This window comes from Mesoplodon mirus, assembly GCF_964341445.2.
Source record: "Mesoplodon mirus genome assembly, contig: HAP1_SCAFFOLD_551, whole genome shotgun sequence".
In the NCBI taxonomy this organism is placed as follows: Eukaryota; Metazoa; Chordata; class Mammalia; order Artiodactyla; family Ziphiidae; genus Mesoplodon; species Mesoplodon mirus.
In genome coordinates, this window is record NW_028295459.1 from 162,559 (window position 1) to 179,140 (window position 16,582).

Genomic DNA, 16,582 nt, shown 5'->3' on the forward strand with positions numbered 1-16,582 from the left:
GATTCCTAAGTTTCTGGCTCCTATGGTTGGTTGGATAGGGTTTTTTAGATATGATGTTCATATTTATCCTAATTTGTCTTTTGTTATTTGTTGGTTCTTGATGAATACTCTGTCCTATTAAGTCTCCTGTTTTTAGCGTACAGAGCATTTTCACCGAAACTGACTGTTGCATGTTAACAGATAACTTTTTACCATCTGCCAGTTTGGCCCTGTATTTTATTCTCTTTCATTTATTAATTAAATTGTTGTATTAATGTAAATAGTTATATTAATAGATTTTCTAAAGTTGCGTTACCCTTGAGTCCTTGGAATAACGCCTTTTGGTAGTCATGGTGTATATCATTCTTTAATAATTATCGATTAGATGTGCTGATGTTTCTTTAGGATTTTTCTACCTATATTTGTAAAGCGAAATTGTACGTTTTTTGCAAAAACTTGATTTTCTTTCCTTTTTATTTACAAATGACTCGAATTTTGTTGTTTTGTAGTTATTTGATTGATGTAGAAGGCATGTGGCCAGATGATGCAATTGGATATAAGTATAAGGGTTGTCACTACTTTTCCGTTTTTATAAAATTTGAAGGTAGAAGTGTAGGGGAATTTCTCAAATTTTGGAAAAAGAGAAAAGTTTGTAATTCATTTTTTCTGACATAAGATAACTTTTTGTTAAAAGTTTATAAAGGAATGTATCTGGAAATGGTGAGATATAACAGCCTGAATAATTAGTCAGTGGATTTCAGCATTTTTTTCTTTTTAAAATTTATTTAATTAATTTATTTATTTTTGATATTATATGCACTGCACAACCAAGGAAGTCCCTTTTTCTTCCTTCCTTCCTTCCTTCCTTCCTTTCTTTAAAGCTCCAAGTCGTTTAAAATACATGACTTCTTACTAAAAATCTGCAGTTCATATAACCAAGGGGTTTATAACTTCTCCTCTAAAAGTTATATTCTGGGACTTCCCTGGTGGTCCAGTGGTTAAGACTCTGCGCTTCCAATACAGCAGGCATGGGTTCCATCCCTAGTTGGGGAGCTATGATCCCACATGCTGCAAAGCCAAAGAAATTTTTTTTAAATGTTATATTCCTGTATGATTGAATTTAGTGGTTTAGACTTTCTTTTTCTTTCTTTCTTTTCTTTCTTTTTTTTTTTTTTTTTTTTTGTGATACACGGGCCTCTTACTGTTGTGGCCTCTCCCGTTGAAGAGCACAGGCTCCGGACACACAGGCTCAGCGGCCATGGCTCACAGGCCTAGCCCTCCACGGCATTAGGGATCCTCCCGGACCGGGACACGAACCCGTGTCCCCTGCACCGGCAGGTGGACTCTCAACCACTGTGCCACCAGGGAAGACCTTGACATAATTCTTTTGAATTTGGATAGTGCTGATGGTTGCACAGCACTGTGAATGTATCTAATGTAACTCAATTGTATAATTGAAAATGGTTGAAATACTAAATTTGGTTTTATGTATATTTTACCATAATAAAAAATCAGATGAACGAACAGCATAAACCAGAATTAGGTAAGATGATAGAACTCAGGACAGAATTCAAAATAAAAGAAAAAAAATTCAGAAAAGCTGACTAAATTTAAAATAATACAAGAGTGGGGACTTCCCTGGTTGAGGAACTGAGATCCCACATGCCGCAGGGCAGCCAAGCCTGCACGCTGCAACTACTGAGCCTATGTGCTGTGGAGCCCACGCGCCACAACTAAAGAGCCCACGAGCTGCAAGAAAGAGCCCACGCACTTCAACGAAGAGACCACGTGCTGCAACTAATACCCGACACTGCCAAACAGAAATAAATTAAATAAAATCATACGAGTGAATGAACATAATGGATAATGCCTTAAGAGAAACAAACAAGAAAAGGAAACAGTTTTTTAAATCAAAAAGAAGATAAAAAGTTTAGAGAAATGGCAAACATAAAAGATAGGCAAAAAAGAGTCAGGACAGCTCTGAAAAGAGTAACATAAGTACGTATAAGAATCTATTATACCATAAAAGTGACATTTCAAATCAGTGGGACAGATTAGTCAATAAATTGTGAAACATACATGTTGAGGTATAAGTAATTCTCTGGAAGATTCCACGGCACGGCAAAAGCAGATGTCTCTGAGGAGGGAAATGTGTGGCTGGGGAATGTGGGGAAAAGGGTGTCTTTTCTTTGAGTGCCCTTGTGTACCTTTTCTAATGTTCTGTCATGTGAATTTATTACCTCTGAAGTTCACCTGAGTTCAAACCCCAGTTCCCCCAATTGCCAGCTCTTAATCTTGGGCAAACTCTTCACACTCTCCAAGCCTCTTTATCTGTGAAATAAGGTCAGTAACTTAGCCTGGTGCTGCCTGGCACAGAATACACTGTCAATAAATGGAGATTATTAGTGTAAAAAACCGAAATGCCCATCGATGGATGAATGGATATTTTAAATGTGGTGTATGTGTGAAATATTACACTGTCATAAAAAGGAATGGAGTACTGACACGTGCTACGACATGGACGAACTTGAAAACATTATGCTAAGTGAAAGAAGCCCCACACAGTGGTCACATTTGTATTATTTCATGAAATGTCCAGAAAAGGTAAAACCATAGTGATAGAAAGGAAATGTGTGGTTGCAGGGACTGAAGGAGGAGGGGATGAAGAGGGCCTGCTGATGGTTATGGGGGCTTCTTTGTGGGGTGATGAAAACGTGATGGGATAGATGATGGTGATGGTTGCATAGGCTTGAGAATGTACGAAATGACACTGAATCTGCGGTCTCAGAAGGTGAATTTTATGGCATGTGAATGACATCTCAAAAAAATAATTTTGAAAATGAAAATTGCCAGTTTTCCCATTTTCACTATCCACTATCCACTGCCTCCATCTCTCCCTTCTCCCCACGTCATTCCTTTTGACGCCCACCCCTGCCGCTCTCTCCCAACCTCACTCCCTCGAGCTGCCCCACGAGGCCTCCCAGGGAGCCCCTGAACCGCTGGGCGCCTGCGTCCTGTGGCTGTTGGAGCGGCTGCCCAGTGCGCGTGCCCCCACCGCTCTCACCCGTGAGAGTGGACGCTTCCGTCGGAATTTTCTCGTGCGTTTCAGTTGATGGTGATGTTTACAGAAGGTGGCACACCCCCTGGTCAATGGAGGAAGCCCCTCAAGTTAATACTTAGGCCTGTCCAGAAGTTTGATGTCGTCCAGCAGTAACCTCAGCATGCTGTGCTCTGAAAGCCAGGTTGGACGCCTGCAGGCACTTGCAAATACTGAGGACTTCAGAGGCATTTGGGCCTCAAAGTGAGGCCTTGTACCTCCACATGCGATGTGACCTCAGCCCTTTGCTGCACGTCTCTAAGTGAAGTGGCACAGGAATACTGGCCTTGCCTGTCGTTGCCAGGATTAACTGAATAGTGCATTAGCTGCCCTGGTGCTTAGGTGTTGAGTACATGGTGATTTACATACCAGGCCCTATCCCCTAGGATAACTCTGAGCCCTAGCCACCTCTCTGGTAGATTTCCCTATACCCCCACTATAATCACACCTGCATAAGGCAACTCAAACCTTTCCGAGATGTGTCCTGAACCTCTTGTTTTCTTAAATACCTGTGTGGTGGTTGTGAGACTTAAGGCCAACCTCCCCAAGAGACTTTTTCTATTTCTCCTAGTAAACCTAGACTCACCTTCCGTCATCTTCAACTCTACTCACATTTTGTTCTTTCAGCCCTGACCTCTGACCCTGCTCTTTACTTCTGCCATTTCCTCCTCACTCCTGCTTCCTTTCATAAATCCATAAATCTCTTCTGGCCTTCCTAGCCCTGGGCCACGTTCCTTCCTCTTTCCTCAGTTTTTACCCCTTTCCTCCCCTTTCCTTCATTCTCCCATCCAACTTTCAGTGCTTCCTTTCTCATGCAGACTTTGATTCCAACCCCATCAAAAACAAAACAAAACACAAAAACTTAAAGCACGCCACAGTTAGCAGCATCTCAAAATTCAAAAGGTTTATTACTCGTCTATTAATTCGATGACATTCATTTATTCAGTTTTATTGTTTTAATAAATATACAGAAATAAAAACAGAAATATATAATTAGAGAATAAATAGAGGAATTTATACCTGGTGCCCAAGGTGGCACCAACAATCCTAGCAGCTCTTACTATAAATATCCGTAGTAGTCAGCGATTTCCATTTCCTTTTGCCTCTCAATGAAAACTTGCAGTTTCCCCAAAGAGGTGTATTTGGCGGCATTCTCACGTTCTTGTTGAGCCCGCCTCTTCATGGCCTCCCGCTCTGGTCTCTGCTCTTGTTCGATGGGCTTTGACATGACTGGCTCAGAAACGTTGGGTTCCCTCCATGGTCTTCGTTGCTTGCTGAAGTCTTGGAGTAGAAATGGGGTTTGGAGCTTGGGTGGGGACCGGCACTTAGTCAGAGCAGGGGGAATAGGCCCCCGCTGGAGAAAAGCGAAAGATGAAGTTTTGTAGGGTGCAGGCCTAGGAGCAGCAGGCTGAGGGACACTAGGATGGATATGGGCGGTCCAACCCGGTTGGGTTGGGTTGGTCACAGTTGGCTGAGCTGGTTTGGCAGGACCTGGCAAAGAGGCAGGAGCTGGCTGGGATGAACTGGCTGCAGCAGGTTGAGCTGAGTTAGAAGAAGCAGGCTGGGCACGGTCCGCCACAGCAGGCCGATGTGAGGCCAGAGACTGTGGCCTCCGAGGAGCAGGTCGAGCTTGAGGCTTGTCCCAGGCAGAAAACTTGACCTTCTTAGGTGGAGGCAGCTCATACTGGGATGGAGATGGACACTGTTTTTCAGCACTGCTGTCTGGTTTCTGGGCTTTGACTTGAGTTTTCTCAGGACTCTTACCCTCACGTGGGGTACGCCGCCATGGCTGGATAGCTGGGGGTGGCTGGGGGTCTTTAGGGTTGCTTGAATTTCCCAAGACCCGACAGGAAGAGAGCCCAGTTCTCTTATCATTCTTCTTCCCCAGTGCATGAAAAACCTTCACAGACTCCAGCATGCGCATGCCTAGGGAGGTTCGAGGCTTTTTAATGCTCTCATGGATAAGCTCAGTTTGGTGTTCCTTTCGCTTCGTCTTGGGAATTGTTGGCTTCTCTTCTGCCTTGACTTTGTTCCCTGACTGCTTCTTCTCTTCAGCCTTCTTTCTTCCTCTGGTCCTTGTGGTCTTTTCCTGCCCGTGGCTCTTAGTTTTGCTGATCTTTCTGGATGCAGCTTCCTGAGGGTTGCCTTTAGAATGCTTGGCCGTGTTCACAGGAGCCCTGCCACTGACTGCAGCATTGCATAGAACCACTTCTCCCCCTAACAGGCACTGTGGATTCTTTGGCTGGATTTTGGCCTTGGGAGCACCACTGATAGGCTCAGAGGCTTTATGTTTGTTCTTCCTGGGTTGATCAGAGGGATCCTTTATGACACTTGGCTTTTCCTGCACCTGATTCACTTTAATGACCCTGGTGTCTTTGGCTTTGATCACGTTGGGACCTTTGGATTGATGAAGATCTTTCAATGAATTAAAGAGCTGGGGAAGGTGACTATGCTCCGCCAGTGTAGTAGTGTCTGCAAAACCACTGCTAGATTCCATCCCATTTTCAAGTGTCCCTAGGTCCTCAAGACTCAGGCTGTCCTTTCCCAGATGAGCATTTTCAGAACCAGGCTGCTCCTCTTGGCTGACGGGGTCAGTGCAGCCCGGGAGCTGGTGAATATCAGGGATTTCTGAAGGGAGTAGTGGAAGCTCTTGGTTTTCTCTTGGGATCTGGTAGGCATCCAGAGGCTTTGAAAGCTTGGTTGTACTAGCCTCCAAGTTCTTACTCTCTATTTGTCCCTGCCTTGGAGCTGGAGGCAGGGCCAGGAGACTACTGGCACTCTGGACTGGAGCTGTCCCTGAAATGTCCCCAAGTTCGGGTGGTGGATTTCTCTCAAGTATCTGAATACTTCTGCTCCTGCAGGACTCGGGGAGTTCTTGAGTTTGTGTCACACAAAATGTCTGGATTGGAGGTTGCCATCCCAGGGAAGTTTTCATCACCAGGGAAGTCTCCATCCCTACAAAGGAGTCAAGGTAGAAGTCAGTCCCTCGTAAGTGAGATGCTCCCCCTAAACACCAACACAGCAATCATGTACCTTTCAAGGTATATGATCGCTGTGTTGGTGTATAGGGGCAAGATGGGCAAGGCATTTCTACTAACTCTTCTTAAGGACCATGGACAGTGTTCTATGCTACGAGATAAGTGGTGACTGTTGTAATTCTTACTGGTGATCATTTCCTGTCACTGATTCTTGGTTTTCTTTGTATTTCACAGGATTGTTATAAGTCAATTAGAAAATGAGTCTTATTTTTCAAAAATGAAATGTTTTACAAAGCCTAGCATTCTCATATAGAGTCCGTTCAATTCTCCCCACGTTCCTGAGAGGCTAAGAACACTTCACACCATGAACTAGGAGAGGGAGTAGAGCCCTTCCTGATGAAATAGATAAACAAAGACAGAGTCTTAGCCTGCTTGCTCTGGACAGGATCTCGGACCCTAAGGTCTTAAATCCTGGTATATATTAAGGAAGTGAGGACAGTTAAACTGGCACTATCATAACAAGAGTTCTGAAACACCTTCCAAAGAGACTCTAGCAGTAGATTAGGGAAGGGAGAGATACAGTGTGGTAGTACAGGGGGAATGATCGGCTACAGCGGTGAAAAATGTGGTACCTATTGGTATGCTCTTGGGGTTCTTGTACATGTAGCATAGATGACCTTTACAGTGTCCCTCCCACCTTCCCACCTGCAGTAGGTGTTCTTTTTTAAAAAATTTATACTCATTTATTTATGTTTTGAACTTATTTATTCTGTGTATGTATTTTTTTTGGCTTCACTGGATCTTCTTAGTTGCTGGGCTACTCTTAGTTGCTCCATGGCATGTGGGATCTTCCCAGCCCAGGGCTCGAACCCGTGTCCCCTGCATTGGCAGGCGGATTCTTAACCACTGCACCACCAGGGAAGCCCTAGGTGTTCTTATGTAGAGTCTAAATACAGACAGCCCTGAGCAAAGGTAGTGGTTATTAAAGACTCAGGATCTAAATGCTACCTGTCTATACACCACTTCCCAGCTGTAGATTTGACCCCATTTTTGAATGCTGACCTCATTGTTCAACTTTCTTGCTGTTTGTACTCACCTGGAAAACTTGTTTCTGTGATGTGGTGCGCAGACACAGGGTAGTAGATTCCAGAGGTGGAAGCTGGTGGTAAGATATTGGTGGGCTGAATCTCCTTTAGTACCATTACCATTTCTGGTTGCACAGAGGCCCTACTTCCTGTGTATGACACAGAGCCATAGGACTGCAGGCAGGAGCCAAGTTCTCCATACAGTAAAGACCCCAGTGTGCCGTGGTTATAGTAAGATACCTGGCTTCCTTCCTGGTAGGGAAGTGACAGGCTATGTCCCTGATTTGGAATCTGAGATGGCGTTCCCTGAGCAAGGTTGGCAGAAAGTGATGGATATAGAGGGGCCATGGTATTGGTGTCTGCAGTTTTATCATACTGGGCTGCCAGAAGCATGGAGGAAGCAGCTGTGTGCTGGTCAGTGAGTGCCAGAGTAAAGTCTCCGAGTGAAGAAGAATTCTTTTCAGTGCTTCCTGTGATGCCCCACTCAGAAACACCTGGATAGGATGCAGCTGAAGTGGAGATCTGGCTCTGGTCAGTAACTCCAGATAACATAGTTGTGCTAGAATGTTGGGGAAGGTAGGCACTACCCATGTGTGTCTGGAAAGAGGTGGCCGTAGCTGATGCCGAACTGACGGCAGGAGCAGAGACTCTGGAGAAGTTGCAGACACTTGCTGTTAGGGAAGCTGCATTGCTCACCACAGGAAGAGAGTGCTGCAGAGAATTCAGAGTTCCAAGTACAGATGGATTTTGGCAATTTTCTGTAAGAACAAGGGGGTGACGAAAAAATCAGGGAGACTGATAAATTCTCACTATGCTTGAGGAAGGTTCTTGCTATCAGGACACCTCTACTGTCAATACTTACTGAGAATCCAAAAATCAGACAGTTATGATGGTTGTAAGGACTGAGCAGTTTTACACTCTTCTGTATTAACTGCCTGTGCTCCCATCTTGGGCACAGATGGGCAGAAGACCCAAGTGGTATGGTTCAGACATTGTTCTCTAGGATGGAAGCAACCTTCTCCCTGCCCTATCTTTCCCTTCAGCCTGCACTAGTATTGACTTCTATGCTGTTTCCTAGACTGGAAGCATTTTAGAACTAGGAGGGCCTTAGAGAACTTCTATTTTCCCAGTCTCACTTCATGAGGAAGGAAACGGAGGCTCAGAGAGGTCAGGTTGACTTGTTCAAGTTCTCTCATTATGTTAGTATCCTTACCAGGTTTCAGAACCTAAGTATCCTGACTTCCTTGCCAGGACGCTGCTCTGAGCATGACACTGCCAGAAAGCAGGAGAAATAGAACTTATAATATAGGCATTTTCTTTGTCCGTTAGAAAACAGTATGGCTATTAATTACCCTTGTGATCTTCAGTGTCTCACTTTGCTTGTGCAGTTCCCACGCTCTTACCTAGAGTTCACATATAGCTCAGCCCAAGTGGTAAATTTAAAGAGTCATTTTTACCCTCTTCAAGCCTGGTTTCTCATCCTACCTCAAAAGGATTACCCGAAAGTGAATTTCTGACGTGCTTTTGGAAAGAAACAAGCGATCTGATTCCTTCAGATTGCTCGTCTGTAAAGTGGTTATAGCACCACCACCAATAATGATGGGGACGTCCTCCTGCTTGGCCATCCCTTTCCCGCTCTCTCCCAGGGCCCTCAACACCGTCTGCTCTGTGCTGCAGTTCGGGACACAGCTGGGCGTCGTGGGCGGCACTGGCTGCCCCCGCGCCACACTGACAGTGACTGTGTCCACTGCGGACCCTGAGCTGCGGGACATCATGGAGGTGAGAGCACCCATCACCGCCTTCTTCCGATGGCCTCGCCTGCAGGTGGAGATACGGACCCCCAGAAAGGAGCGCAGGGCCTGCGGGATGGTAGAATGGGGTCTCAGAGACTCTGTGGCAAAGCACAGATGCAGAGTCACTGGGCACTTGTGGGCTGGCCTGCGAGTGGATAGCCGGCCCTAGACAGCTGGGTGACCCGGGCCGGCCACGGGAAGTCGGTGGGCGCGGGGAGCGGGCTGGGGGCAGCTGAGCCCTCCTGGCAGGTGCTGGTCCCCCAGTGCCCGGGGCAGGGCCTACCTAAGTAACTGCCCGTAGAGAACTTGGGTGAGATCGGTCCTTGGAGAGAGAGCTGGGCTCCGAGCATTCTCCTTCAGTTGCCAACACGGCCAAAAGCGAAGTGCGCACCGTTTGGGCTGTTGCCGGTATTTATAGCTCTGCAACCTGTGAGCGAACAATGGGCTTGCGTTTGCGGGACGCAATAGTTTAGGGAGGGGTGGCGCATGCGCAGAGTACACGTCACGCCCTGAGGCGCACAGGTGAGAATGCGAGCCTGGACCGTCTAGCGCTTCTGAATATCCCGGGGTCTGAGGGTTGGAGGTGTTTGCCTTGAGGGTGATGAGCTTCTTGGCAGGACAGCTGGCCCTTCTCCCCTGGCCTGGCCCCAGTGCTGTCGGGGGAACTAACTGTACTGGACGGGGTCCCTGCCCAGCCAAGTGGAGCAAGGTTGCTGGCTGTGCAGCTCCCACAGGAAGCGGCAGCTCTGGCAGCAGCGCCTCTGCGTCCTTCTGCCCTTTCCCCTGGCGGCACTGGAGGGGAGAGCCGCTAAGAGCACAAGTGCCCACACCACCAGGAGCTCGATCGTGCACGCTTCTGTTTAAGGTTTCAGACTTTAAGAGTAATAGAAAAGCGTTGAACTTTTTTTGTTGAAGGTGAGTGTGTGGAACATCCCCAGTTGCATTTTCAACCTATCATTTTGCTACCGCGTGGAGAAGGCACTGCAGGGAGAAAGAGTGGAAGCGAGGAAACAAGTTAGGAGACTTTTGTAGAAATTGGGCATAATGCTGGCTGGGACCAGGGTATGGTGGTCATTGTGGTGGAAAGATGTGGACAGATTCTAGAGGTATGTAGGCAGTATCATTGTTAGCACTGCTGGTGGGTTGAGGATGAGGGCGAGGGAGAAATAGCCGTCAGTGATGGTGATTCCTAAGTTTCTGGCTCCTATGGTTGGTTGGATAGGGTTTTTTAGATATGATGTTCATATTTATCCTAATTTGTCTTTTGTTATTTGTTGGTTCTTGATGAATACTCTGTCCTATTAAGTCTCCTGTTTTTAGCGTACAGAGCATTTTCACCGAAACTGACTGTTGCATGTTAACAGATAACTTTTTACCATCTGCCAGTTTGGTCCTGTATTTTATTCTCTTTCATTTATTAATTAAATTGTTGTATTAATGTAAATAGTTATATTAATAGATTTTCTAAAGTTGCGTTACCCTTGAGTCCTTGGAATAACGCCTTTTGGTAGTCATGGTGTATATCATTCTTTAATAATTATCGATTAGATGTGCTGATGTTTCTTTAGGATTTTTCTACCTATATTTGTAAAGCGAAATTGTACGTTTTTTGCAAAAGCTTGATTTTCTTTCCTTTTTATTTACAAATGACTCGAATTTTGTTGTTTTGTAGTTATTTGATTGATGTAGAAGGCATGTGGCCAGATGATGCAATTGGATATAAGTATAAGGGTTGTCACTACTTTTCCGTTTTTATAAAATTTGAAGGTAGAAGTGTAGGGGAATTTCGCAAATTTTGGAAAAAGAGAAAAGTTTGTAATTCATTTTTTCTGACATAAGATAACTTTTTGCTAAAAGTTTATAAAGGAATGTATCTGGAAATGGTGAGATATAACAACCTGAATAATTAGTCAGTGGATTTCAGCATTTTTTTCTTGTTTAAATTTATTTAATTAATTTATTTATTTTTGATATTATATGCACTGCACAACCAAGGAAGTCCCTTTTTCTTCCTTCCTTCCTTCCTTCCTTCCTTCCTTCCTTTCTTTAAAGCTCCAAGTCGTTTAAAATACATGACTTCTTACTAAAAATCTGCAGTTCATATAACCAAGGGGTTTATAACTTCTCCTCTAAAAGTTATATTCTGGGACTTCCCTGGTGGTCCAGTGGTTAAGACTCTGCGCTTCCAATACAGCAGGCATGGGTTCCATCCCTAGTTGGGGAGCTATGATCCCACATGCTGCAAAGCCAAAGAAATTTTTTTTAAATGTTATATTCCTGTATGATTGAATTTAGTGGTTTAGACTTTCTTTTTCTTTCTTTCTTTTCTTTCTTTCTTTTTTTTTTTTTTTTGTGGTACACGGGCCTCTCACTGTTGTGGCCTCTCCCGTTGAAGAGCACAGGCTCCGGACACACAGGCTCAGCGGCCATGGCTCACAGGCCTAGCCCTCCACGGCATTAGGGATCCTCCCGGACCGGGACACGAACCCGTGTCCCCTGCACCGGCAGGTGGACTCTCAACCACTGTGCCACCAGGGAAGACCTTGACATAATTCTTTTGAATTTGGATAGTGCTGATGGTTGCACAGCACTGTGAATGTACCTAATGTAACTGAAATGTATAATTGAAAATGGTTGAAATACTAAATTTGGTTTTATGTATATTTTACCATAATAAAAAATCAGATGAACGAACAGCATAAACCAGAATTAGGTAAGATGATAGAACTCAGGACAGAATTCAAAATAAAAGAAAAAAAGTTCAGAAAAGCTGACTAAATTTAAAATAATACAAGAGTGGGGACTTCCCTGGTTGAGGAACTGAGATCCCACATGCCGCAGGGCAGCCAAGCCTGCACGCTGCAACTACTGAGCCTATGTGCTGTGGAGCCCACGCGCCACAACTAAAGAGCCCACGAGCTGCAAGAAAGAGCCCACGCACTTCAACGAAGAGACCACGTGCTGCAACTAATACCCGACACTGCCAAACAGAAATAAATTAAATAAAATCATACGAGTGAATGAACATAATGGATAATGCCTTAAGAGAAACAAACAAGAAAAGGAAACAGTTTTTTAAATCAAAAAGAAGATAAAAAGTTTAGAGAAATGGCAAACATAAAAGATAGGCAAAAAAGAGTCAGGACAGCTCTGAAAAGAGTAACATAAGTACGTATAAGAATCTATTATACCATAAAAGTGACATTTCAAATCAGTGGGACAGATTAGTCAATAAATTGTGAAACATACATGTTGAGGTATAAGTAATTCTCTGGAAGATTCCACGGCACGGCAAAAGCAGATGTCTCTGAGGAGGGAAATGTGTGGCTGGGGAATGTGGGGAAAAGGGTGTCTTTTCTTTGAGTGCCCTTGTGTACCTTTTCTAATGTTCTGTCATGTGAATTTATTACCTCTGAAGTTCACCTGAGTTCAAACCCCAGTTCCCCCAATTGCCAGCTCTTAATCTTGGGCAAACTCTTCACACTCTCCAAGCCTCTTTATCTGTGAAATAAGGTCAGTAACTTAGCCTGGTGCTGCCTGGCACAGAATACACTGTCAATAAATGGAGATTATTAGTGTAAAAAACCGAAATGCCCATCGATGGATGAATGGATATTTTAAATGTGGTGTATGTGTGAAATATTACACTGTCATAAAAAGGAATGGAGTACTGACACGTGCTACGACATGGACGAACTTGAAAACATTATGCTAAGTGAAAGAAGCCCCACACAGTGGTCACATTTGTATTATTTCATGAAATGTCCAGAAAAGGTAAAACCATAGTGATAGAAAGGAAATGTGTGGTTGCAGGGACTGAAGGAGGAGGGGATGAAGAGGGCCTGCTGATGGTTATGGGGGCTTCTTTGTGGGGTGATGAAAACGTGATGGGATAGATGATGGTGATGGTTGCATAGGCTTGAGAATGTACGAAATGACACTGAATCTGCGGTCTCAGGTGGTGAATTTTATGGCATGTGAATGACATCTCAAAAAAATAATTTTGAAAATGAAAATTGCCAGTTTTCCCATTTTCACTATCCACTATCCACTGCCTCCATCTCTCCCTTCTCCCCACGTCATTCCTTTTGACGCCCACCCCTGCCGCTCTCTCCCAACCTCACTCCCTCGAGCTGCCCCATGAGGCCTCCCAGGGAGCCCCTGAACCGCTGGGCGCCTGCGTCCTGTGGCTGTTGGAGCGGCTACCCAGTGCGCGTGCCCCCACCGCTCTCACCCGTGAGAGTGGACGCTTCCGTCGGAATTTTCTCGTGCGTTTCAGTTGATGGTGATGTTTACAGAAGGTGGCACACCCCCTGGTCAATGGAGGAAGCCCCTCAAGTTAATACTTAGGCCTGTCCAGAAGTTTGATGTCGTCCAGCAGTAACCTCAGCATGCTGTGCTCTGAAAGCCAGGTTGGACGCCTGCAGGCACTTGCAAATACTGAGGACTTCAGAGGCATTTGGGCCTCAAAGTGAGGCCTTGTACCTCCACATGCGATGTGACCTCAGCCCTTTGCTGCACGTCTCTAAGTGAAGTGGCACAGGAATACTGGCCTTGCCTGTCGTTGCCAGGATTAACTGAATAGTGCATTAGCTGCCCTGGTGCTTAGGTGTTGAGTACATGGTGATTTACATACCAGGCCCTATCCCCTAGGATAACTCTGAGCCCTAGCCACCTCTCTGGTAGATTTCCCTATACCCCCACTATAATCACACCTGCATAAGGCAACTCAAACCTTTCCGAGATGTGTCCTGAACCTCTTGTTTTCTTAAATACCTGTGTGGTGGTTGTGAGACTTAAGGCCAACCTCCCCAAGAGACTTTTTCTATTTCTCCTAGTAAACCTAGACTCACCTTCCGTCATCTTCAACTCTACTCACATTTTGTTCTTTCAGCCCTGACCTCTGACCCTGCTCTTTACTTCTGCCATTTCCTCCTCACTCCTGCTTCCTTTCATAAATCCATAAATCTCTTCTGGCCTTCCTAGCCCTGGGCCACGTTCCTTCCTCTTTCCTCAGTTTTTACCCCTTTCCTCCCCTTTCCTTCATTCTCCCATCCAACTTTCAGTGCTTCCTTTCTCATGCAGACTTTGATTCCAACCCCATCAAAAACAAAACAAAACACAAAAACTTAAAGCACGCCACAGTTAGCAGCATCTCAAAATTCAAAAGGTTTATTACTCGTCTATTAATTCGATGACATTCATTTATTCAGTTTTATTGTTTTAATAAATATACAGAAATAAAAACAGAAATATATAATTAGAGAATAAATAGAGGAATTTATACCTGGTGCCCAAGGTGGCACCAACAATCCTAGCAGCTCTTACTATAAATATCCGTAGTAGTCAGCGATTTCCATTTCCTTTTGCCTCTCAATGAAAACTTGCAGTTTCCCCAAAGAGGTGTATTTGGCAGCATTCTCACGTTCTTGTTGAGCCCGCCTCTTCATGGCCTCCCGCTCTGGTCTCTGCTCTTGTTCGATGGGCTTTGACATGACTGGCTCAGAAACGTTGGGTTCCCTCCATGGTCTTCGTTGCTTGCTGAAGTCTTGGAGTAGAAATGGGGTTTGGAGCTTGGGTGGGGACCGGCGCTTAGTCAGAGCAGGGGGAATAGGCCCCCGCTGGAGAAAAGCAAAAGATGAAGTCTTGTAGGGTGCAGGCCTAGGAGCAGCAGACTGAGGGACACTAGGATGGATATGGGCGGTCCAACCCGGTTGGGTTGGGTTGGTCACAGTTGGCTGAGCTGGTTTGGCAGGACCTGGCAAAGAGGCAGGAGCTGGCTGGGATGAACTGGCTGCAGCAGGTTGAACTGAGTTAGAAGAAGCAGGCTGGGCATGGTCCGCCACAGCAGGCCGATGTGAGGCCAGAGACTGTGGCCTCCGAGGAGCAGGTCGAGCTTGAGGCTTGTCCCAGGCAGAAAACTTGACCTTCTTAGGTGGAGGCAGCTCATACTGGGATGGAGATGGACACTGTTTTTCAGCACTGCTGTCTGGTTTCTGGGCTTTGACTTGAGTTTTCTCAGGACTCTTACCCTCACGTGGGGTACGCCGCCATGGCTGGATAGCTGGGGGTGGCTGGGGGTCTTTAGGGTTGCTTGAATTTCCCAAGACCCGACAGGAAGAGAGCCCAGTTCTCTTATCATTCTTCTTCCCCAGTGCATGAAAAACCTTCACAGACTCCAGCATGCGCATGCCTAGGGAGGTTCGAGGCTTTTTAATGCTCTCATGGATAAGCTCAGTTTGGTGTTCCTTTCGCTTCGTCTTGGGAATTGTTGGCTTCTCTTCTGCCTTGACTTTGTTCCCTGACTGCTTCTTCTCTTCAGCCTTCTTTCTTCCTCTGGTCCTTGTGGTCTTTTCCTGCCCGTGGCTCTTAGTTTTGCTGATCTTTCTGGATGCAGCTTCCTGAGGGTTGCCTTTAGAATGCTTGGCCGTGTTCACAGGAGCCCTGCCACTGACTGCAGCATTGCATAGAACCACTTCTCCCCCTAACAGGCACTGTGGATTCTTTGGCTGGATTTTGGCCTTGGGAGCACCACTGATAGGCTCAGAGGCTTTATGTTTGTTCTTCCTGGGTTGATCAGAGGGATCCTTTATGACACTTGGCTTTTCCTGCACCTGATTCACTTTAATGACCCTGGTGTCTTTGGCTTTGATCACGTTGGGACCTTTGGATTGATGAAGATCTTTCAATGAATTAAAGAGCTGGGGAAGGTGACTATGCTCCGCCAGTGTAGTAGTGTCTGCAAAACCACTGCTAGATTCCATCCCATTTTCAAGTGTCCCTAGGTCCTCAAGACTCAGGCTGTCCTTTCCCAGATGAGCATTTTCAGAACCAGGCTGCTCCTCTTGGCTGACGGGGTCAGTGCAGCCCGGGAGCTGGTGAATATCAGGGATTTCTGAAGGGAGTAGTGGAAGCTCTTGGTTTTCTCTTGGGATCTGGTAGGCATCCAGAGGCTTTGAAAGCTTGGTTGTACTAGCCTCCAAGTTCTTACTCTCTATTTGTCCCTGCCTTGGAGCTGGAGGCAGGGCCAGGAGACTACTGGCACTCTGGACTGGAGCTGTCCCTGAAATGTCCCCAAGTTCGGGTGGTGGATTTCTCTCAAGTATCTGAATACTTCTGCTCCTGCAGGACTCGGGGAGTTCTTGAGTTTGTGTCACACAAAATGTCTGGATTGGAGGTTGCCATCCCAGGGAAGTTTTCATCACCAGGGAAGTCTCCATCCCTACAAAGGAGTCAAGGTAGAAGTCAGTCCCTCGTAAGTGAGATGCTCCCCCTAAACACCAACACAGCAATCATGTACCTTTCAAGGTATATGATCGCTGTGTTGGTGTATAGGGGCAAGATGGGCAAGGCATTTCTACTAACTCTTCTTAAGGACCACGGACAGTGTTCTATGCTACGAGATAAGTGGTGACTGTTGTAATTCTTACTGGTGATCATTTCCTGTCACTGATTCTTGGTTTTCTTTGTATTTCACAGGATTGTTATAAGTCAATTAGAAAATGAGTCTTATTTTTCAAAAATGAAATGTTTTACAAAGCCTAGCATTCTCATATAGAGTCCGTTCAATTCTCCCCACGTTCCTGAGAGGCTAAGAACACTTCACACCATGAACTAGGAGAGGGAGTAGAGCCCTTCCTGATGAAATAG

The 16,582-nt window shown here is 45.6% G+C and overlaps 3 protein-coding genes across 3 annotated transcripts; all 3 read right to left on the minus strand.

The window, feature by feature from the left end:
- Positions 1-4,136: 4,136 nt before the first annotated feature.
- Positions 4,137-6,142, minus strand: LOC309797478 (uncharacterized protein C2orf78-like; the record flags this gene model as incomplete). The annotated part of the gene is made up of 1 exon (XM_082645999.1): positions 4,137-6,142. Exon 1 carries the CDS (start codon positions 6,027-6,029, stop codon positions 4,137-4,139), a length of 1,893 nt encoding a protein of 630 aa, XP_082502125.1. The 5' UTR covers positions 6,030-6,142.
- A 7-nt stretch (positions 6,143-6,149) lies between these two features.
- Positions 6,150-13,795, minus strand: LOC309797479 (uncharacterized protein C2orf78-like; the record flags this gene model as incomplete). Its single annotated transcript, XM_082646000.1, has 2 exons — positions 6,150-7,897; positions 13,786-13,795. 2 exons carry the CDS (start codon positions 13,793-13,795, stop codon positions 7,125-7,127), a joined length of 783 nt encoding a protein of 260 aa, XP_082502126.1. The 3' UTR covers positions 6,150-7,124.
- On the minus strand, positions 13,475-16,237 carry LOC309797454 (uncharacterized protein C2orf78-like). The gene has a single exon (XM_082645978.1). The coding sequence runs from the start codon at positions 16,150-16,152 to the stop codon at positions 14,260-14,262; it is 1,893 nt and encodes a 630-aa protein (XP_082502104.1). The 5' UTR covers positions 16,153-16,237; the 3' UTR covers positions 13,475-14,259.
- Between the last annotated feature and the right edge of the window lie 345 nt (positions 16,238-16,582).

Excerpts from the sequence above, each read along its gene's own strand:
- LOC309797454 (XM_082645978.1), bottom strand. The coding sequence starts at position 16,152 with ATGGAGACTTCCCTGGTGATGAAAACTTCCCTGGGATGGCAACCTCCA.